Raw genomic sequence first — 24,729 nt, forward strand, 5'->3', positions numbered from 1 at the left:
TGGAAACTCAAGGACTCAGCAGCATCATCTTTCAGTTGGCTTTCTGTGCAGCCATCAGGGAAAGCACAAACATTTAGGGAATTTATTGTCAACTTGAGATGCTTCTTAAGTAAGATGTCTTTAGAACATTGTGTTCAAAAATCTTAGATATGCCTAAGAAGTGAAAGTCTGTTGATGTATTTATTTAGAATGATATTTTTATCAAAAGTCTATGGCATGAGTCTGAACTAGGTGAAATTCTGGTATTTGAAGATGTTTATGGAAAAACATCTTAGAACATATGTACCAGACTAACAGCACTGTCTGTTCCATGCCATTGAAAAAACAAAATGAGATGTCCTGCACTTAGAGTACTGCAGAGTATAACTCCAGTTTTGCATCTATTGAAGCAAATACTTAAAATATACTTTTCAGGAGTGGAGCATCAGATATTCTAAGTTCTTGATTCTTCCTTGTCTAGAAGCCTGCTTCATGCTTGGCCCAGTATTTTGTTAGGCGTTAATGTGGTCTTTTGTGGGAATGTCTTGATATCTGGCAAGATAAATTATCTAAAACAAAGAGGATTGGTTAACATATTAAGACACTTAAAAATATGACATATAAAGCTGCTTAGATTCCACAAGCAGAACTTCTATCAGCGGGAGTGTTTTGTTGATTTGAGTTTTTTTGGTTGTTTGTTTGGTTGGTTTGTTGTTCTATTTTGGCTTTTTTTTTTGGTTGGTTGGGGGGACCCTTTGTTTTCAAATCAGATTAGTAGAGCATACTAAGAGTCTGTGCTTCAGCCAACAATGCCAACGACAAATCTAGGCTATGTACAAGGAATACATCAATGTCTACTGCAATGTAAGAGCACTACCCTGAGGAATTTATTGCTTCAACAAATGAGACATTATTTTACTGATGCACCAGGATTGCCTGGTAGTATGCATAAATCAGAATTCATTATCTGCATTTTTACTCTCACATGAAAACATTTAGTGCTTTTCTTGGTATTAGACTGAACAGAGAAACTGAGCTGCCATAGACTTGTTCCAGCTTTGAACCTTATACTTCTTGACGTACTCCTGGAAAATTACTACATGTTTTATAATGGAGGAGGGAGACAAGAGTGACTGGATCATAGAAAACAATACAACATATCTGATTACATGAGCCTTCTGTGCAATTAAGCTTTCACTGTATTTTATAGGAGTTTTGCATATGAAGAGCTCTGTGTGAATGGTGTGCAATTCTTGTGTTTGTAAGATGATTCCACAATCTGTCATCCCAAGACAATAGGCAACCTTGCACAGTTTCTGGAATACTTGGCACTAGTGAGTGCCCCTTCCCCTCTCCCCATCCCTTCCTCCAAAAATGAAAGTAAGTAAATAATTGTGAACAATGTCCTGTTTTAAAAAATGACCTTGTTGTCGGGCTATATTCTTATTTTGTTGAAGTAGACAACATTTTTCCCCTCCCCTTTTTGGTGAAAGTTTTCTATAGAAAAAAAATCACAACAAATTAAACTTAGCACAGCATTATTATTAATCCAGAAAACATCTGGTTCTCTGCTATGCTATATTACACTTTTGATCTTTATCTCACTTCCAAGTATTTTTGTGTATTGCTGTGGCAAAGCATAAAGATTGCAGCTGTGTGAATTCCTTGTGGTAAATTGCTGATTTGAGGAAAATGTAAGGTTCTTTTTGCTTAGTTCACATGTAGTTTTTTTAACACAAAGAACATATTTAATCGAAATTTCTGTAGGACTGAAGCTGGGTCTTCACATGCCCTTTCTAGAGAACAGCAGACAGTGAACATTAAAGCACAGAAATACAGTGAACAATCATACATTAAAATAGCAAACTTTTATTAGCATAAATGAGATTTGTTTCATTTTTGTGAACGTTCAACCTAGAACTATACAAAGATAGATAACAATTTTCTAAGGATTTGAGAAGTTTCATTGCATTCTTGTCTTTCATGACAGAAGCAGTCACCAGCTTGGCTTTTCTTTCTCGTTTTTCTCTGTGAATTACCTCATTGCTGCTCAATAAAATCACGGTGCCACTCAGCTGTATCATCACTAGTTGGTCTAGCAAAGAATACAAAGAAAGAGAAAAGATTCAGTGTTCAGACCCTGTAACTGTATGGACTCTCTAATGAAATCCTATTTTGCTAAGACTAGTTCTTTCTGATAGAAGCATCTGAACCTTTGGAGCTCTTTTTTTTAACTCTTAAAAAGCACTGTTGCATTTATGGATTGTATTTATTTTAATAACTTTCTTATTTGTGATTAAATATTTTTCTGCAAAGCACACATGAATTATTGAACAATATGCACACATACACTCAGAGTTTAGCACTAAAATTTCTGTATGATTCATTTTTTTATTGCTGCTAGATTTTGTTGTTTTATTGGTTTTGGTTGCTTTTTTTTTTTTTAATTAAAAGCCTTTAGTGATGGATGGGGTTGATCTGGAAGATGGCATATAAACTTGCTTACCATCTCAAAAATTCCCATCCAAAGTTGTGGATATTACAAAACAGGCAGCTTCTCAAAGCCCAGTTGCTTTAGTGAGAAAATGTTCAGTATCTGTACTGCAAATCTGAGGTATCCAGAAGAAACTGAAATCATTCCGTGTCGATGCAGAGGTGCAGTAATGAAGTTAAATCAAATGCTGCAGATATTATTTGGATTTGGTACATGGAGTTACACTTCCCTCTTTACTTGTGTTATTAACAGCTTTTTGTAGTTTACCATGGACAAATTCCATCCAGGATTGAATTCAATCAACTAAAATTCCTTGAGAAAAATAACAGTTGCATATGATGTAGGTTTTTGGTATTTTAAATCTTCGTTTTGTATGCACATTACTGCTGTTATTCTAACAGCATCTGACAATCAATCCTGCATACTATTCTGCCTACTTGTCTGTTGGCTACTACTGCAGGCAGCTCTTGAATCCACATTTCTTGCACAAAGTTTAACGTAATTTTCTTTTGAGAGAAAAAGGCCGGTAGTTGACTAAAAATGACAAAAAGGGCATGGGTTTGAAATCCAAATTCAAATATAAAATGTATAATGGAGGGCAGCCTATATCATTGCTTTGTCGAAACACTTGGCAGCAGAGAACCAAAAGTTAATCAAGCAGAGAACAGTTGAAAACCTTATTTAAAGAAATCACATCTGCTTAGTGGGAGAAAAACCTGAGGCATATGCTTCAATTTCTTTTAAGCTGTAATTCATCCAGTGGTTTACATCTGTTAAAAAGTATGGAACTTTTCACACCTCTTTAAAGCACAATTAAACTGCATTTATTTTAATACATAATGTGTTCCAAATATGTAATACCTTTTCTGAAATGACTCATAGGTGGTTGATTTCATAGCTTTCTATCATATAACCTTCCAGGTCCTTTGAATTAGCTTGTGTATTAACCATACATGAAATTTAAAGGAAAAGGTGTTGAAATGGTGTAAAATGATGCCAGAAACTTCACTACACTTGTCACTTGATATAAAGGCAACAAATTGGCTGGGGGGGTGGCGGTGGGGAGGCAAGTTTTCTTAAGCAGTAAAATAAAACATTGCAGGGAAGAAAATGTAGTTCAAGTACTTTGGTCACAAATTTTTCGTGTGAGTTTAGCCTAGCTGTTATTGACTACTGCTTATTAAAATCCATGTCTCCCCAAAAGAGTGTTGTTAACAGGACATAATCCTGATAATCTGACCACATTGCCTGAAGTTTAAAGCACCGTGGTAAGAGTAGGGTCTATGAACTGTAGAGGACAACCAGAAGTATTTTGGGTAGAGATTTGGGGGGTTGTATCTCATTTATTTCTGTATGAAAATAGTTGGTTCTCCACTGTGGGTTTATAATGACTACTTTTGTATTTTAAATTCTAATTAATTCAATTAATTAGCCTCCTCTGATTTTAAAGTTTTCTGTCACTTTTCTCTATCTGATATTGGGATTTAAAATCTTTTTGTACTTCCTGCTTCATTCAGATCCTTTAACATTAGGTTTCTTTTGTAAATGTAAATATATGAAAATTCATGTGTATAGAATATCTGAAAGACATTTTAATCAGATGATGGCATACTGTGTACCATAAACCACATGCATCACTCAGCACATGGAATGGTTACATGGTCAGTATATGATCATTTAATAGAAGCTAGCCAGTGCTTTGCTTGTTTACATTTCAGCTAGAGTCTAATCAAGTTATAAACAACTGAAAATTTAGCTTTATAGATACATGAGGCATAGAGAACTTGTGTTAGCAAAAAATATTTTGTGTTTTGTGTTAGCAAAAATATAGAGATTAATCTCGAAAAAATGGCCTGACTGTAAACCAAGAGAATTCATTTACAGTCCAGCTGAGCTGCACTATTCCAGTGTCATCTTGGGGAACAAATTCTCTGAGACCCTCTTCTGTCTCTCTTCAAAATGTGAATGATTTTATAGTCATTGAAAATTCAGTTTTTATTGTGAGATGCCCATATTACAAGAATATGGTAGATTTAAGTATGCATATTATGGTCCCTTTCAATGTGGTATATATGTCCATTTCATATTTTGTGGGTTTAGCAGAATGCTTATTTTAGCAATATTTTTTCACTGCTAGGTGAATAGATGATGAAAAAACCACAGAGAAATAGCATGCATTAAAAAAAATTATTTTTGTCTTCAATATGTCCAGTGTCAAATAGAGCTATTGCACAGCATCTCTTGATGACAAGATTTTTTAAAATGAACCAGATAAATAAAGATTTTTAAAATATGCAGCATGGTTTGATGTGGAAACGATCTGAATATTTTTTAAGGAACCCCTCATAAGATGGTGATAATATATAAAAAATAAAAATGCTCTCAAATGTCTTTTCCTATTAGTATGCCTTTTCCTATTAGTTTTTTTCCCGATTTTTGAGCAGTTCCATTTTTTAGTGATTCTACAGGTAAGGCTTCTTTGTTGCTGCAAAATTTAATCATGTGTTCATCCCATTGTTCTGTCTTGTTGCAGAGGATCTAGATGATCTCAGAATGGAAGGAGTAACAAGTGTGGTGTCTTCTGGGAGCAAATTCAATCAAACTCGAAGTGCTCATACTGCTGAGCCTCAAGCAAAGGTCACATTGAATATATGTGCAAGATGTGCCAGGTAAAACCGAAAAAAAACCAGATCGTGCTAACCAATACGCTTTTTTCCTCCAGGTATTTGGCTGTGTTTTGTGCTTAAGGACCAGGTGATGACCTCTCCTGTGCTAAAAAAAAATAATTACTTAGCTACTGGCTACCCTATGACCTCTGGCATTTGAATTGTGCAACTTATGCTTATGCTTGATATGTCGCATCGACGGTGAATCAAAGAACGTAGTTAGTCTTAGGCCTTGCTTCACAGCTTGAAACTATTTTGAGCCCTTCCGTCTCTGAATTTCATTAGTTATTTGAGCTTCTGTGGTTTTTCGGGGGATGAATCAGGGAATTTAAGGGTTCAAATCCAATTTGAAAAGCACCTGTATAAATGGAGATTTAGTTGCACAGGTGCAGTTCAGGATTTCAAATAGTTGCTTTTGAGCACTTTATAATCTCATTCTGTCTCACCTCTGAGATATAATTTAGTCAGGTTGAACCCCTTTTAGTTTTGACAACTGGCAATAATTTCTGCATTTACAGTATGAAGACCAAATAAACAGGTTAGTATTCCTGTAGCTTAGTCAACTCCAGAATGCAACACTAACAGAAACCCCTTAAATTTCCTGGATGAATTCTTCTATGTAGACAAAAGCTCATTTGGAGAAAGAATTTAAGCCTGTTTAAATGACAAAACTAGCCTTCTCACCCTTCTGTTAATGGTTCAGATTAGCAAGAACAATATAGAGGCATGCCAATTTTATCTGCCTGCCTTTGCCAGTGGCTGCTCTATTGTGTAGTTTGAGAGCGGATTAGCCGCTTGTAAATAAAAAGCAACCTGTGGTGAAATTAAGTCAAAAGTTTGGCCATATGCCACCCTACTTTTTTCTACTTTTTCCCCCATTTTGCTCATAAATTACTACTTTTCTAAAGCTCTTATATAGACATACAAGACATGCTTCAAGACATTTTCTGATGCTCTGGAATCACAACTACAGGCAGAACTGAATCACTCGTGCTATAGCATCTCTAGCAGGGTTATGGAGCCTCAGGGAATTTCAGAGTACTGTCAGAGCAGCAGTGACTGGATGGCCTTGTAATTCTAGAGTTTTGCTTGTCAGCAGTGTGGTCTTATGCTTTAAGAAAAGAGCAAACATGCAAGTCATGGAATTCTTCCCAATTCAAGCAAAAAAAGCGCTTATGTTGTAAAATGTTTCCAAACAACTACCTAACATGAAAGCGTGGCACATTTTTTCACCCGACATCCATAGTCCATGGATTAAGAAGTAGAGAAGTGAGGAATATAGAAACCTTAAGTTCTCTAAATTCTGAGGTTCTGAACTTACATAACATCTTTTATGGATTACTATGAAGGTTAATTAAGTTTTGAATTGCCTTAAGTAGCTGCTAACAGCAGGTGCCAAGATAGTATATATTCTCTCAATCCTGCACACCAGGGAACAAAGGGTTCAGATCTTGAGCCAAACCTAGCAACCTTGGCTATTGGTATTGTTCTTTAACTGCATGTAATAAACGATTCTGCCCTTTAAAATAAAATGAGCTGGGAGAAAAAGATCCCTTTTGTCACTTCACTTACCAGAGAATGCAAAACAATGCTTTATTTTGCCTGTGCACCTTCAATGATTTCCCTACCGTGTTTAAGGAAATCGGTGAGGAACTGGGTGATACCTTCATGACTGTGATTCTTTTTCCTCCTGTTGCAGTTTAGCAGTTTCTTTAAACTTTGGAGGAATTAAAAAAATACACCATCTCTTTAGGATCAAGGGAAGTCAAAAGAGACAAACTAGTATTTCTGTTGTGTTCAGTAGTGAGGAAGCTTTTTTTCTTCAAGGTGATAAAATCTCTCCATTCTTTTGGACTATTCCTTCCTTCTTACTGAGGACACCTTTCCTCTCGTCAAGACAGTTATTAGTGCAATTAGCTCTCTCTTCAGTACCTTCACAGGGGTTTAGTCTGGCACCTTCTTGCAGCAGATGAAGTAGGGGGTACAGACAGTTGCATGAAACAAGTGGCTTCAAAGACATGAAGACAGTTTTTTTGTGTTTGATTTCAAGAGCAATTAGATTGTCAGTCAATGAAATAGCCATTGAAAACACTGTGCTATAAAATTAGATCGTCTCACTGAATCAGTTTCTCAGTGTTGGTCTTTGTTTCTGTTGTTATGACAAAGGCTAATAGTTAATGTAAGGTCAAAATATAGAACCTATTAGACTATTAATTTGTTTTAGAAATTATATTTTTATGTTTTCATATACCATTGTCTAGCTAGTCTCGTGTGCTGTGCAGTGTATATATAAATACTTTGTGATTTGATTGTAGACATGTTTGAATACAATTTAAAAAGAAGTCAATAAAAGCTGTTATGCATGCTTTTGGTTACAATTAAACAGGTATATTTCCTCTTAATGTTACTCTTTTTTCAGTTGTACAAGGGGATTTGAAATGATTTGAGCTATTAATGGCAGTGGTGTTGTATAGATAATAGGCCTTGTCAAGTCAGATTACCAGATTAGGTTTGCGGAAGGTATTTTGGCTGTCGTTAGGAGAAATGCGACTTTTTACTTGAAATTTAATTGGCGAAGTTCCAAATATTAGGAAACATGTCTTGGCTCATACAAAAAGTTGAATTTTACTCATGCATTTGCATGAGTAATTGATTTCTTTCAACCTTGATGTACTTTTTTTAAATGCTTTGCTCTCATTACTCACCACTCAATTTACTTTCTATGATACCTCCTTCAGAAGTTTTCCTGCTTACTTGGATATATTGGAGCTTTTCTGAGAGATGTTTATTTAAACAATTGAAGGAGTTTTTCAGTACTAGCTTTAAGTAATTTGGCTTAATATTTTGTATCTCACTTGGAAAGGATGACTATTCTTATTGAAGTTCCATCCTATTTCTTCATTAAAAGAGTGTGTTAGTTTTGGATGCTCATGCTTCTAGGATAACATTTTCTTGCCATAGATCATTAGCACTCCCTCATTATTTGAGAATTAGAGTGAACAGGTCTATGGCTATGTGTAGGTAACCTTAGCCTGAGAATAGTGCTGGTTTCATTTTGTATGCCCCATAATACCACCTGCTATAGGGTGCAGCTATATATCTTATATTTCTGTGGCTTCTGGAGCTTCCTACAATGAGAGCAATGACTTGTGAAAAACAATGGACTAAACCAATGGTTTTCCTCCATGCTGAGATACTTGTGATCAGACTTCATTTAGTCTGTATAGGAGCCAGTATAGCTCCTTCCCTTTGTATCACAAAAAAGGAATGCCAAATGGAAATGACTATAGTTAGAGATAAAAACCAATTTTGTTGCAACACAAACTAAATCCAGTTTATATTGTGGAGGAAACCGGCAATGATGTTTAGACACTACATTTTGGAAAATATTCTCACTTGCCCTAAGTCTCTTAGGCAAAATCACAAACTTAGTTGTGAATCATAAGAAATGAGACTCAGAATTTACTTTATTTGAACTAGAATAAAACTCCCAAACTTGTAACTTTTTTTAAAAACTGATATATAACCATTAATCATAATAATTTCACCAATCATCCTCAAATAAACAGGTAGATAGTTATCACAGACCGGGTCTGTAATTTTTAAAAAAGGTAAAGTTCTCCACCCAGACATTCAGGAAATAAAAATGGAGAATTCTTTCAAGATATCATACCAAAATGGTTTTTACAGCTTATGATTTAAAAAACTAAAAAAATCCCCCCCAAAACAACCAAGATTCCAAAAAACCTTTGTAAAAAAGTCCCCAGAGGCTGATGAGAAACTAAAGGAAGGGTTAATTCTACTGGAGTATAAATTGGTTTGTAGTCTGGCATATAACTGTAAGAAACAGAGAGCTTACTGTTTTCTGTATAGATGTTTCACACACGATGAGCGAAATGCAGATGGATAACAGCTTTAAGAGGTTTTTCAAATGGGGAAGTAGCTACCAGAACAATGTTATTCCCATAGCTGCTCTTGGACTACAGGGCAAGTTAAGTAGCATATTAAGTCATCTAAATAAAGGGGTGACATCATTCACAAGGTGGAACAAAACAAGGTTTATAGATACAGAAAAAAGGCTACAGAAAATCCCCATCCTGTATTTGGAAGGTTTGCTTTTTTCTATTTAGTCTGAAAAATTGGGAAGGACACTTCTACTAAAATGGATCTGGATTTTGATTATTTGAGTAAAATGCTTATAATAATTCTTTCTTTGTCCAAGGGCACAGTTGCTCTAAGTGGCTTATAAAATAGACTGACTCATTCTGTAACATGTTTTTGTGAATCCTTTCTCACATACAGGAAAAACAAATGCATTTCAGGTTTGGTCAATGAATTATAAGGCATTTTCACACATTAACAAAACTTGTATGGGTTAAATAGATATTTAAATGACAATTTGTAAAAGCCAAACACCACTTCCATAATTCTGATATGTATTGTGACTTGCACATTGAGCGTTTTGCAAGAATTTAATCGACCATAAGGTAAAAGATAATATTAATGTACTGTTGAATGAATTACAGGGGGTTTTCTTTTTTCTTTTTTCTTTTTTTTAAGGACCACCCATTAGCTTTGTATGCCCACTGCCATGCTCAAAAGTTAAATCTTGTTCTTGTGGAGTCTTGCCAATGCATTCCTGAAAGTAAGAAGCTTTTTGTTTTTAATAGCGCAAGGGCTGCATTCATTCTTTTTAACATCAATAGAATACAAAAAAGGGGTTGCATGTGATTAAAAAAGAAATGGGATTATAGAAAACATACTGTGCCACAAGCTTGAAGGCTTCTGAACAAGAATGTTAGGAAGGAACACTAGTCGCATACAAATGTAGGGTTGAGATGCAATGTTTTAGTTAATATTTTAAGATCAGCTAAAGCAAAAGGACAGTATAGTGAGGCCTTTTAACATACTAGAGGAATCAAAAATATAGATATAAACAAACAAAGTACATCTATACATTAAAAAAATAAAATGGAGCTTTTCTTTCTCTCATCCTTGGAATGTGGAGTACAGTTCAAGTGTAGGAACTTGTATCCTTGATCTGTTAATGTAGAATAAATGAGGTACTCTGTGCGTGCTGCCAATGTAGATATTTTTGGAAAACTTTGTTTGAAGAAAGTACTCAGAAATTCTCATGCCAGTTTCCCTTGCTTGTGAAACCTTACCCTGCTCATCATCTCTGACTTTTACACCTTTAAGATATCTTGTCCTTCAGTCTTCAAGTTAGTTTGTTTATTTACCAGTAACCTTTTCTTTAACAATTTGGATTTTTTAAAGTTTGGTTTCCTACAATATAGTCTCCACTACATTGATGCCTGGAATATAATCATATAAACTATGTGGTGCTAAGTGAAATTTAGAATCACATATTAGTTCTCTGCAAAAAGTCAATGGAATTTGAGGAGATCTTAATGACATAGAGCCCTGACAACTAGGAACCTACAGAGGAGGAGACAAAGGAAATGAAGGAGCCAGCTATAATTTGACATAATTTCAGATTAATGGTGGAAACTATGGAACTATTGTTTGAATTGGCCATCATATATCTCTAGAAAAGAACAGGAATTATTTGGTTGGCTGGGGAATTCAACTGTTTTATAATCTTAGCGTTTGTATGGAAGTGCTTTATCTCAGTGCCACAAAGCTCTGAAAATTCTTATGAAACTTGAGGTCATAAAGAAGCATTTGGTGGAAAACTTGATAATGAGCTGTGAAGAAAATATTCTGAAGCTTGACAAGTGAATCTAGTTTAACTATCAAAAGCAGAAAATCTGATGACTGTAAAGAGAGAAAAAATTGCTGTTAAAAAGCTATTTTACTTTATACACTGTCCCCAGACAACACTCCTGAAACTTCAGACACCAAAGAGAAAACTTAATGAAATTACCTTTATGAGGAAGTTAATAAATACTGATTAAAGTCTACATTTAAAAAACAGACAATGGTGATAGGCTCCTGGGAGATTTCCTCAAGAAAAGAAAGGAAGCCTACTAAGCTTCCTCAGCTTTCACTTTGCACAAGATCCCTTCCTTCTTGTTTATGACAAGTCTACTCTCAATGTCATTGTGTTCCCTGAACAGAAACCACTGGTATGGCTGATTTGTGTTTTGAAATGAGATGGGTCTCCTACCTTGCCCTGGCATGTAATCCCAAAATAACTCTAGAACTGGGGATGGAAAGGTGTCAGGGAATGGATACTGTACCATGCAACATTGGGACAGAGGCTAATCAGGTAGGGTGAAAAAGGGTCAACATCCAGCATCCTCTAGAGATGCCAAAGGTCCTGGCAGAAGAAAGGATGTAACTTTTGCTACTGTTACATTTTTTTGGCACTTGGTCTAGGTTTATGCTCTGCCAAATTAGACTAAACCATCACAGTAGATGCTTTTGCTCGGTTTTTAGCAGAATGCTGCTGTTCAAGTCAGGCTGTAAGATTTCTTTCTCAAACTGAGCATTCTGGCATCAGTCACCTCAGAGGGAGTAATACCATGAAAATGCATGCAGGAATAAATGGCACTGAAACTCCATTGGTTGTTTTCCCCTTTTCTTGGGTGACATAATAAACAGCTATGTATGCATTGAATTCTAGCAGGGAAAGTTCTGCATGTGCAAATATTCCTTAGCTGCTACGTGAATTGTCAAAACTGCTCTGTGAAGGAAATCTGCAGATGCTAACTTAAAGGTGGTTCTGGTATGTTTACATGAGCTATAATCATCCCTTTAACTGCAGTGTTAAGAGGTAATGGAATTAGAGCAAAATTTGATCACAGTGGATATAAATAACTCCCTCTTTTTCTTTATAGACTCTAATATTAATAATCAATAATATAGAGATGTTTCAGAAAGAATAACCTCTCAAGTGCTCCATATAATCCCTTATTTGACTCTGTACACTGTGATGTAATACTGGGGAATGGGCACAGGTATATGTGTGGTTTGGTACCTGTATTTGCATAAAGAATAGTCTTTGAATGTCTGCCCAGTAGTGGTAAAGCCAACTTAGTGAGTCAGTTGCTGGCAGAAATTTCTGCTTTGTTAATTTTCCTGAAACCTGGGAACAAATTACTTCAAAGTACCAAGCGGGAAAAGTGTTTCCAAACTGAGGTAGTTGGTACAGAATGAATGTTGGAGGGAAAAATTCTGTGATTAGGGTTCATGTACAGACTTTGAGGAAGTTTATGTCTTCAAATCTAGATCAAAATTCTTGATTACATACATATATTTTTTTCTTTTCTGTCATGCATTTCATATTACCTTTCTGACTGTGTACTAAGTGGCTATTATTATAGGGCAGAAAGTACTAAACATTCCAGATTACTCATGTCACTACTTTACATTATTTTTTTCTTTATCTATTTTTTTGTAACCTTAGTTTTATTGGACCTCTTGTTTAAAAGAGCTGAATTTTCCTCATGTTTGTTTGTGCCAGCTTCACAGACTTTGTCCTAAACAAAACGTTTTATTTGCATATTTTCTCTTTTAATAGTGGCAAACAAGTAAATTAAACTCCATATGGTCCTGCTTTATAACTTTTAAAAATCTCCTTTCACTTTGGAAAATTGAAAACAAACCCCATATTTTTCCTTTGGCTAGTTAAAACTTCTTGTAAAGTAGAAAAATGAAAATAATTATGGGAAAAGAAAAAGCTGTGGCAAAAAAAAAAAAATTAAAAAGTAAATATTCACTTTGCTTTTTGGATGAGTTGCATTTGGGCAGTGGTTAATTTGCCCAGTTTTGATGCCTAAATAGCCAAAATAGTGTATTCATTGTCTTTTGATTTTGTAAGTGCTAAGTATAGCAAAAATAAATCACTCTATCTTTCCTTCCCTGAAGTGGTGTAGCACTTTGGTATCTTGTGCTTTCAAAACAAAAGAAAAACAGTGAAGAAGAAAATAATTCAGAAAATGTTTTTACTGGCGCCCATGGTTATCAGAGTCAAAGTCAATCAATAATTTTTTTAAGATTCCGTAGGCTGACTTGCTAAGTTTTAAGAGTAACACACTAACTTGCCTTTTCTTCAACTGTCTTGTGTTTCTTTAGAACATCTTACTGTATGCAAAATAGAAAATACCTGCGTTATTTCAAATTATTTTTTTTAGTCCATGGATCCAAGTTTGACCTCTGAAGTGCACAAGATAATATAATTTTTAATCCTAAACCTCAATTAATTTCATGGAAAACTCCCAATGAATTGTGTTTTGGAAGAATGGTCAAAGTCTTTCTGTTTTCAAAATCTTAACAGTGTCTGGGGAGGGCAGCAATACAAGACAGGAGATTTACACGAAGTGCTCAAACAGAAATCCCAGAAAGATCAGACTACTTTCCTCCCTCTTTTTTACATGTTTTTCCCACTTGGTAAATTCACCAAGCAATAATTTCAGTCCTATCAGAAGTTCCACAAAATACTGTAATAGTACAAATATCATCTGTTATCAAAAATTATAATAAGCTATGAATAGACCAGTGTTTTCAGATGATGTATTTCCCTCTCTGTTAGATTTAAGAGGTATTTTATTTCCTTATAGAATGCACATGTGAGGTACACTTGGTTTTTCTTGACTTAAAAAGCTGTCAGTCAGCATAAAAGTAATGGAAGATTTCCATTTGTTTGAAGAAAGATAAGTGTTTAGATGTTAGTGAAAATAGACTTAGACTTGAAACATGAGCACTAGGTACATTTGCATGTGAATTACATATTTCACATACACCTTATCATGATAAATCTAGTTTGGGTAACATGGCAGTGCACCAAGTTTATCTGGAGATAGCCCTACTGTGACTTAACTGACAGGGTTTTAATATGTGGTTTTGGTTATGCAGGAAGAATGCAGCACAAGATGCTGTAAATTAGTGGCATGTCACTAGACTATCTTTTGTTAGAAATATTGTTCAACAGTACCTGTTTTGTTGTTTTTTGGTTTTTTTTATTTTTTATTTCAGGGCTGGTTGTTAAAGAGAGAACTGCTTTGAGCAGGTTGATGCACTTGCAAACATTTGAAACTCCTTCAGACAAATTCTAAGAACCATAGATGTAAAGGATATTTTTTAAGGCCTTTTTAATGTCCTAGTCTTGATTTGTAAAAATGAAGGAAGTAAGAGCATATTTGAACATTAAATTAATACTATTTTGCTGGTCCTGAAAATTATTCTGCTCTGTCTCAATTTAATGGAAGGCAACATCCGATTCATTCTGTCCTTCATTTCCAGATCTTGTCATGACATGTCTTTCTCTTTTCCCCTACAAAACCCGTTTAACCCCCCCAATAATTTAAAAAGACAAATGCTTTACCAAGCTTTTCACCCTTCTTTTGCTTTGCTCTCTTTGATGTGTGCATTGCAAGCTAATTCTCTACAGCAATGTTTCGAGATTCTTTCTGGTTTTTGTACAACAATGTGATGGATATTAGCCACAGAAGTTTCTTCTGGATGAAAAAGATACAGGGAGGAAGCCAGGAGATCATGAACTTGAGGAAGCTTGTTGGTCATAATTTGAGGCTCTGGATAGCAGTTTAATATAGCTCTTAAAGACACAAATGCACACTCACACACAAAACTCTTTCACAAGAACCATTAGGAAAAATGGTTCACAGGAGAAGAAAGAGTGTTAAGTCTGAAAAGACTGACAAAGACTGTAATTTTTCTCCTGTGAGATAATGGTTTGAAGCCAAAAGCAGATAAAAGATTGCCATAAGAATGGCCTAATTCCCCATCTTGTAAAAGGATTAGATAATTCAGTCTCTTTATGGATTCCTTACTCTGGGAAATATATTTCCACTTTTGCTTCTCCTCAGAAATAACTGCAGAATGTACTTATTTAAAGGCACAAAGACCTGCATTCAGACATTTTGGAAAGGCAAGCAGCACACAGAAAAGATTAATTTGCAGGCTGTGTCAATGTGTAGGTTTTGCTCAGCAAGTGTATATTCTTGATTACCAGCTAAAAACATTATGCTGTGCATTAACTATTGGTGATGTGGAAACTTTCCACAAAAATCTCCAAGAGTGACTGGAAAACAATGTGTTTAGTTTGCAAAAAGTGAATGAATGTCAACCAAAATCCATTTTTAACACTGGTTTTATGAATTTTCAAGTAATGTTCTGTGTTCTGATGTTTAAGCACTGAGAGATTGTGTCCTTAAGAAAGTGAGTGCAAAAGCAAGAAACAGACTGTGGTTTGAATGGTATTGGTGAACATGAAGTTAGTTTAGATTCATTGTATCTTAGATCAGGGTGAAACTCAAATAATATAACTTTTGAATGTCTCACATGAATAGAATTGCTGATAGTAACAACAATGCCTGGTGACCTTGCATCACTTCTTTAAAGTGGATTTAAATGAATTATAAATGTCTATTGGAAAGCATGCTGATTGTATCATTAAGCATATATTCCTACATTTTATTTAGAGATGGTACTACATATTTCTATTTATTTGTGTGTTCTTATAGTTTGATATTGGAAATATCTGCCTTCCTAGGTAATCTTCTGCAGGATAATCCAATAGTCCTCATCCTTTATTTCTCTTCAATGCAGATGCTTCCTGTATTTTAGTGTAGAGTGAAAACAGAAACTATGGCACTGATTTCTTAATATAACAAGGTGACATGCTGCAGAGCTTTTCTATTGTTGCTTCAGAGGTAGCAGCCACTTTCATTGCTCATCAAATTCTCAATCCTGTGTTAGAGGATCTAAGGCATTTTTCTTCTACAGTTCAGTGATCTAAAAATCATATAAACTTTTTAAAAAATCTAATCCTCATTAAGAAGGCAATGTGTGTAGCTAAAGCTGATGAGGAGTTTTACCAGATAAAGAGTACTTTTGCCTATATATTTTTAATAATATTTATTTAATATAATTTTACCATTATTTAACCGGTACAGTCTGTACTGGAAAACTTAGATCTTTGTGTCTCTGTACCTGTGAATACAATGGGAATTTTTATGGCACAGTTTTAATATTTTATATTTGTAAAAGACATTAGTAAAACAAATGGACTAAGTCAGAAATTCCTGGCTTTATATTTAGGTGCTGAAAAAACTTTGGATTTTACAGCAGTATAATGGAGTGCAGAACTTGTGGAGTCAGTAAGTCAAGGTACATGAGGTCAGAATTTGGATCAGTATGTTTGGGAACAAAGAGTGAAGTAAACTCATTATTATAGGCAAGTCAGGACAGATGATTATGAAGCTTGAAATACCCTTACTGGTGTTGAGGTTGCTAGGGAAAGGTGCAAGAAAACATTCAATGTAACCTAAAAGCGTGTGGGGCCTTTCAGAGCTTTTGTTGTCTGATCTCTGTTGCTATAACTTCCCTGGAGTTATGTATTTGTCCTAGAAAAGTTATAACTCAGTATTCCAGTGCTATCAGAGAAGGTTGGATGTAGATGCGAAGTTTTAAATTACAGAAAGGAAGTAGGTGATTTAGAGAAAAAAAATGGAAGTCCAGTAAGCCAAATTTTCCCTTCTTCTCATCTCTGATTAAAATTCCCTTTGGCTGACAAAGGAACATCATAATGTTATATATATAATAAGTTTCTTTTGTTAATAAGTTCATGATATTAATTAATTTTATAAAATGTGTATTAGAATTTTTGTTCCAAAATAATAACTGCTTCATAAAGAAGCTAACTATAAATCATGGAAGTATTTGGTAGGATTTTTTTTCATGAGAATGGGTAACCTACTTTGAAATAATTTAAGGAAAATAAGTGATTCAACAAGTCAAAATCTCATTAATTAAGATTCTAATTCAAACATGACACTACCTCTGTTTTTCAGAGAACTTTGTTGTTGTGCCCTTAAAAATATGCACCTGTTTTGGCTGATCATGAAAATCCTTTTGCTGAATGATCTAAGGATTCTTTTCCGAACTTTCCACTGCTTCTCACCATATTCAGCTAAAAGAAGTCAACTGAGTCTTTAGCAATGGAGATCAGGAATTTTCCAATTAAATGTGTGTTTTCAGGAATAATGTTTCACAGAAACCAAAATTTTTTACAGTGTTTATTCAGATTCAATAAAATTTAGCTGACACAAGGCAAAGCAGAGAGAATGGCTGGAGCTGCAGTGCTTAGACATGCAATTTCCCCCTCCTCCTTGAAAGTGCCTTTTACTGTCCTGGAGCCCCTGAAGGAATTTTTCTTCACTACTAAAATGTCAGCAGAAGCATTTGTATTTTCTTGAAATAGGAGGTTTTCAGTATTTCTTCTCAAGTGGAGTTTCAGTTTCTGTTGTTGTTCACCTCTAGGGAATATCAGAATTTGAACACAGTTATCCAGCTCTAGTTTGCTACGTTTAAAAATAAAAATAAGTCCTTAGCTGTGTATCAGAATTTGAAGGCCAACCACATGTGCATTAATTATATAACTCTTGCCTGTAGTTGTTTATTTGGGATTAAAGGAGATTTTTTCTAAAAATTATAACTGTTCTGCTGGTTCATTTTAGGAAGGAATAGAATGGGATCTTGGTTATTTAAGGGACATATTTCTGGAAGAATAGCTGAAAAGAGCATTAACCTAAATATAATCTAAATTTCTGTCTGTAAGTGACAATCACTCTCTGAATTTTATTTGGCACAGAAATTTCCTAAAGTACAACCTCTGTTATAAACTAGTGCAAGACAATTATTAATACACATACTTTGAATCAGTAGTCTATGCAAAGAACCAATACTAGAGGGCAAAAATCTCACTATGAGGTATTCAAATAATTTCCATTTCTTCATTTTTAGAATACATTATGCCTTCTCCTTAAGCCCTGATAATAGAAAGTACCTATGTTTGTAATTATATTTATTAATTCCATGTAGTCCTAAGAAGTATTACGTGAAGTATGTTGGCAGCAGAATTCTAGTTCTGCTGTAACATCAAATTTACTTCAGTTTCTCTAACTATTTATTTTAAGAATGTCATAGAACAACAATGTTGACATAGAGGAGAAGCATCATGTATGTCTACATTTAGTGCACAGGAGGAGTTCTCAGATAGGAATATGTTCTGCATCCAACCTTCACAGGTTGGAGAGATGATGGGTAGAGAAGAGCCATCTGAAATTGAACAAAGGCAAATTCAGGGTCCTGTACCTGGGGAGGAATAATCCTCTGCACCCCAGCACAGGCTGGGGGCTGACCTGCTGGAAAGCAGCTCTGCAGAGAAGGACCTGGGTCCTGGTGGACAGCATCTGTCCATGAGCCAGCAGTGTGCCCCTGTGGCCAGGAAGGCCAATGGTGTCCTGCGGGTGTGTTAGGAAGAGCATTGCCAGTGGGTTGAGGGAGGTGATTCTAACCCTACTCAGCCCTAGTGAAGCCACATCTGGAGTGCTGTGTCCAGTTCTGGCTCCTCAGGACAAGAGAGGCATGGAGATCATGGAGCAGGTCCAGTGAAGGGCTACAAAGGTGGTGCAGGGGCTGGAACGTCTCTCCTGAGAGGAATGGCTGAGGGAGCTGGGCCTCTTCAGCCACGAGGTAACTGAGAGGGGGCCTTATCAATGTTTACAAGGGTCTGAAGGGAGGGTTTCAAGAGGCTGGATCCGGGCACTTCTTGTTGATGCCAAGAAATAGAGTAAGGGGCAATATGCAAAAACTGATGCACAGGAAGTTCCACCTGGACGTGAGGAAGAACTTCTTTCCTGTGCAGGTGACCGTGCACTGGAACAGGTTGCCCACAGAGGTTGTGGAGTCTCCCTCACTGGAAATAGTCAAGAACCATCTGTACACAACCCTGTGGCATGTGCACATGGATGACCCTGGTCAAGCAGGGAGGTTGGACCAGATGGCCCACTGTGGTCTCTTCCAGTCTGACCCATTCCGTGAATCATATTTTTAAGGTCATACCAGTAGGAGAACTGTGATTCACACATCCACCAGCTTGCTTGTAGTGATAGACCCTGTGTAATGCTTCTGCACTAAATCTGTAGAATTTATTCAGAATATCCTTGGTCCTGAAGTCCTTAACAGTTTTCTTGGAATGCATTTTGGGGTCAAAGAAAATTGAAATATTTACCTGTAGGCTGTTTGCTTTGTAGCTCTTGAAGCTCCAACATGCAGCTGGTTACTATAACTGAAACAATGTCCTCTAAGCAAGAAATCTCCCTAGAAACAGATATGGGAAAAAATGTTGGCTATCAGGTATCAAATTTAGACTCACATTAAAATAATTAATAGCTGAAAGAATGCTTTGGTTAAAAGCTGAAGTAGTGCGTCAAGCATTAGTAAGACAGTAATTTTTAGGTAACTTCTAAACCTATGTATCTTTCTAATGAATGCTTCTTTCTGCTTAAGAGTTTTTAAGTGTTTTCATTTTACTGTGGAGATGTCTTATGAATAATACTACTTTTGAAGAAGAAATTGTAATAGTCCAAGTACCAGAGTTCTTTTGTGTGTGTTTGTGACTTTTTTTGTTGCTTGAGATTCATGAGAATCTATTCTGATATGAATCTATTTGTAAGAAATGCATAAATAAATTGAAAATTGGATGTTAATATAAGGTATGGACATGTCAAACATCCTATTCACCCATTCATCAGTATATTTCTTCCTACAAAGTAAAATTCTATGAAATTGATTTTCTGATTAGATGCATTGAAAAGATTTTTTGTGTGTATGTGTTCTTCATGAAGCAATGGACCACTGAAATATATCTAAAATCTAGAAAAAGATGAGCATAGTTCCAGTTATTCATGTCTGGTTTGTATTTATCGAAGCTCTGAATGGCAACATTATAAAATCTTGAAAAATCTGATGGGACAAAAGAAGCAGCTCCACTTCTAGAGATAGTTTTTATATTACTATAATGTAAGCAGAAAAGATTGGAGTAATTATCCTTTTAGTTAAATGTAAATGAACTACCAACATTGCTGGAGAGATGAGTATCTCACTTCTGGTTCCTGCAATTTCATGCATGTCTTAGAAAGACTGAATATGTGCTTGCAGTAAATGTGTATATGTATATAATGAAGGAGGATGGGTGAATTGTACTGCAGTGGAAAATTACGTGATTTTTTGATAGCTTCCTTTTTTTTGCATAGTTATTTCATTTGCAATTTATTTTCTCCCTATTTGAATATCTTTAGGATACAAAATAATTTGCTTCTGTTTGACAAGCTAGGCTTTAAAGAATTGGTAACTAGAGCATTAGAAGCCAGGTACAGAGCTATAAAAGATTCATAGAATTAAATTTCAAAATTAGGTTTACAGCTTCTAACTTTTACATTTTGTTGTCTTGACTTTCATGTTCTGTGGATCTACCACCTTAGATAGGAAATATTATGAATTTACACTGAGCTTTCCATCATAAATAAATGATTCTAGGGGCAATAAAAGGAGATAAAAGTAATTGGGGATGGGGTTATTGGGGAAATGGTTTTGAGGAGTACAAACAAATAGATGACTTTAAGATCCATCTATATTAGATAACTGTGAGAATCATAAAATGTGAAATTTAGATAGGGCAGATAAGGGGAATCTACTTGGTTTCAAAGGTTAATTTCAAGCTTAGTATAAAACAGCTGCAGAGGGTAAGAATACAGAGTGAAAAGAACTTTTTTTCTTCCAAGAGATAAGTTATTTCTTTCCCCAAGGTTTTACTTCAATGCATTTTTATTATTCCTGGGCTTTGCAAAATTGAATTGCATTTTTCTTATTCTTTTCATGTCTGAATAAACCCAAGGTAAGATAACCTTTATGTAAATGGCAGTTATATTGCATTTAGAGCTACAAAGCGCTTCTCAGAGCAGAATTTGTACTCAGGATTCATAAGAGCCTGGAGAAGGATGGTGGGACTCCTGGGATGCTCATTTGAAAAAACAGATACAAGCATTATTTGTATAAATTGCTGTCAAGGCATTGCAGTCAGCTGGTGCAGCAGGAAAGCCTGAAGATAAAGTCTGCCATAATTACTGCATTTTCCTTTTAACAAGTAACAAAGGAGGAGGAAATATTCTTGCATACATAACCCCTGTGGTGGGTTAACTATGGCTAAGAGCCAGTTTCCTACCCAGCCTGTAGGATGACAGGAGAAAATAGGAAATAAAAGCTTGTGGGTTAAGATAAGACAGGGAGATTTTTTACCAGTTACTGTAGTGGGCAAAGCAGACTTGACTTGGGGAAAATTAGTTTAATTTATTGCCAATTAAAGTAGGTTTAGGTGATGAGAAACTAAAAGATAAACATTAAAACCACACTTTTCCTCCTCCCTTTCCTGGCCCAAGTTCATTCTGTCATTTCAGACTCCTCTCCCCACCCCCTGAGCAGGGCAGGGGAGACAGAGTGGAGTTCTGTGGTCAGTCCATTAGAGGTCCTCTCTGCCCTTCCTTCCTCACCCCACTTTTCACCTGCTCCAGTCTGGGATTTCCATTGGCTACTGTCCATCTCCCAGACATACTCACCTGCCCCGGTGTTGGTTCTCCAGGGGCTGAATGGGATATTGCCTCTGGCATTTCACCATGGGTTGTAGGGGAGTGACTGCTCAGAGTATGGAGCACCATCTCCTTTGACCTTGGTGTGTCCTCTGCTGTTTCCCAGACTTCCTGTTCCCTGCTCTTCTGCCTGTGTGGCATTGTGACTGGCTCTTCCTTAACTCTGTTTCCTCCAAGGTGCCACCATTTTGGCAGAAGAGCTCAGCTCTGCCCTGCTGTGGTTCCTTGTGGTTCCTTTTGGAGCCAGATGGAACCACCTGTGACTGGCTCAGGGCAGCCCCAGCCTCTCCTCACCAAGGCCACCTCACTGCCAACACATTGGCATGGGCATCCACTACAGTCCTATTCAATTAAAATGTCTTTGAAGGTAGGGAAGGAATATTTTTGAAGGGAAGGAAGCTTACAGTCCTCGCATGCACACCTAACCTCCACTTTTGTAAAATATGACTTAAAGAAATGCATAAGCTAGGATTCAGCTGGCTGTTCCTTGGAGTCTAGTTTTGGTTACTAGACAGTCCAGGTTATGATTGAACCATGAGTGTGGGCTTTTCAGCAAAGCTGCTCTTATAATTAGGGCAATGTTGTGAGCAGGACATGTAGCCAAGGATAATCTTCTTCTGTGTCTTATCCGTTGAATATGATTGCAAATGTTTTCATTTTATTTTTCCATAATTTAGATTGCAAGGGGATAATTTGGCAGAAAGGCCAGAAGATGTCTCCATGGTATCTCAGACATCTGAGCCAGCAGTGTCAGACTCTGATGGTAAGTTATATAAATATTTGCTGCTCATAAAAAAAACCCCAAACATCAACATCTTGAATTTGAGAGTAGGGGTTATGTCTGTAAAAGATGAAACACTTCCAAGAGAGTGTTCCTGGGCATTTGAACTCAATCATTTACACTTCAAATCTGTTCAAAGAGCCACTAACATATTTTTTGTCATGGCCAATTAACACTCCAGAATAATTCCTAGGCTTATTTTGGGAGGTGCACTGGGCCAGAATTTGTTCTTATTAGACAGATTTTATGTTAGCACACTAACATTTAAAACAGCTTAATAGCACAGGCCTGGGCTGTTCATTGCTGCTTTTATGCCAAAGAATGGTCTTTGAAATATTTAATTTATTACTACACATGCATCCAGATGATTTAAATGTTTTACAGTAGAAAGAAAGAGTTTATAAAATAACTCTGAAAAACACTTTTTCCCCTCATACAAACGTTCATATGTTGGGTTAATCTGCAGTCAGGACACTCAGGCTTATTTCAATTTCTTCTCAGGTGTTTGAACTGAGTAACACCTGAAATGTTGAAAAAGGCACTTCATAAGGGATATCTTTCCAGAGAATGCCCAGCTTTCCTGTGAAAGATAAAATTGATGAAGGTTAACTTTATCTTAGCTGCTGCTGTAATGCAGAGAGAAAGAAATACAGGTTTTGACAGTGGATCTGCAAACATAAATCTTTCAGTCCATTGCCGCACTGTTGAACCAGCCAAGTCTACAATTGTATGTTTTGATTTGCAGTGTAGTCTTCAGCAGCCATGGACAAGTTAGCTATGGTGATCAATTAACACAAAAAAAAACCCCAGAATGTAATTTTTAAATTATCCTACTCCCTGTCTTCACTCATTTCTCTTGCCTCATTTGTAAACCAACCATTAGTAATTAATGTGTCTTTAAAGACTAATTTTTCAAACTGGTTTTGTGAGAATGTGTGGTTTCATGCAGTCAAGACATTGGCTTTTCCTTTTATCTGCCATTTATCACCTAATTGAACAAGGTAATAGGATGCTCAGAATCTCAAAACATGATGTCCTTACAATCTTCACAAAGATTGTCAGCAAGAGATGCTCAGACAGGTGACTTCATTCAAGCCCTGTGAAAGGAAAGCAAAATTCTATTGTGAGAGTGATTCCCAGAAAGGGAGGTGGTGGTGGCTTGCTTGGGATAAGTAAAGGAATATACATGCATGGGATTATTGCAGCAAAAGCAAATAGATTGGTAAGACAGACAAAGCTCTACAGTTCTCAAAATAATTTTTGAACAGACCTCATCCTTCCTTATTTCTTCCTGTGCACCTTTGCTCCTGAAGTGAAAGTATGCCCACTTTGCCATGTCGTGTTCTAAAATTGCAGATTAACTACTCAATTAAATAGTTAAGTTTTGCTAAGTGGCAGCAATACCAGGATTAAAGAAGGTGAAACTATCAGAAAGTACTGGATGCTGTGTAATGTTGGAGCTGGATCTTTCATGGTCACAGAATGTAGAGCACAAAAGTGCTACAGCTGTTCTACCTTCAGCCACTTCATGTGCTTCTGAATACTCTGCAGTCAATATGGCTACAGAGAAAATGGAAGATGCTTTCTTTAAAAAAAACCACATTCAATAAGATGCAGGGAGTAAAATTTAGATAGGAAGGTGGGGCACTGATATTCATGTTGTTATAAACATCTATCTGATGTCTATGAATATACATGGACCTGTTAGTCATATAGCTAGAAAATAACAAGGCCTCTCGGGTGAAAAGACTGAGGTCAGTAGTAAGGTAATGCCAAATTTCTGTCAAGAGGTGCCCTCAGAAATGTTCAGTGTTTTGTAACATATGGTTGAGTCTTTTTTTCCTAAAATGTTGGCTAGTGCTACATTTCAATTTGAAAAAAAAAACACAGCTGGATTTCACCAGTAGGTACAGACTATAAACAGACACAGAGCTCAGGCAACTGCCCATTCTATCAATCCTCCCTGTAAATGCAGCACAATATTTGCTCTCTTTGCATCTGATACTTATTTCCAATAAATATTATTATGTATGAGAGGATGATTAAAAAAGCCTCATAAAGATATTGTTAAAAAACCCTAAGTAACCAAGTCATTATTGCAGTGAATTTTTAGTTATGTCCTCTTATAGATGTATTACATCATGAAATAGTGACTAGCAGGCTTCACTTACTAGGTTTATTTGAATTTATGTTCTGCTATTTATCAGTACCAGTGACCTTAATGAGGGGAAAGTGCATTGGGAAGTGCTGATGCAAACCATTCATTCAAGAATAAGCAAGCAAGGTGCTGATGCACAACAAAGTTGGGAGTAGATTTCTTTAGATAATGATCTGTTTCTGGTGTTAGATCTGGAACATCTCTCCTGCGAATTTCAGAAGTAATTGGCAGAACATCTG

At 36.1% G+C, this 24,729-nt stretch overlaps 1 protein-coding gene across 6 annotated transcripts in view; it reads left to right on the forward strand.

Moving 5' to 3' along the window:
- Window positions 1-24,729, forward strand: part of C1H8orf34 (chromosome 1 C8orf34 homolog) — a 149,831-nt gene that overhangs the window by 91,425 nt on the left and 33,677 nt on the right. For all 6 annotated transcript variants that reach the window (XM_058031533.1, XM_058031500.1, XM_058031542.1 and 3 more), the window contains 2 exons: window positions 5,007-5,142; window positions 22,229-22,314. In XM_058031533.1, coding sequence (XP_057887516.1) covers window positions 5,007-5,142; window positions 22,229-22,314 — 222 coding nt within the window. The remainder of the gene's footprint in view (window positions 1-5,006; window positions 5,143-22,228; window positions 22,315-24,729) is intronic.

Source organism: Melospiza georgiana, chromosome 1 (assembly GCF_028018845.1).
Source record: "Melospiza georgiana isolate bMelGeo1 chromosome 1, bMelGeo1.pri, whole genome shotgun sequence".
NCBI classification, from domain to species: domain Eukaryota; kingdom Metazoa; phylum Chordata; class Aves; order Passeriformes; family Passerellidae; genus Melospiza; species Melospiza georgiana.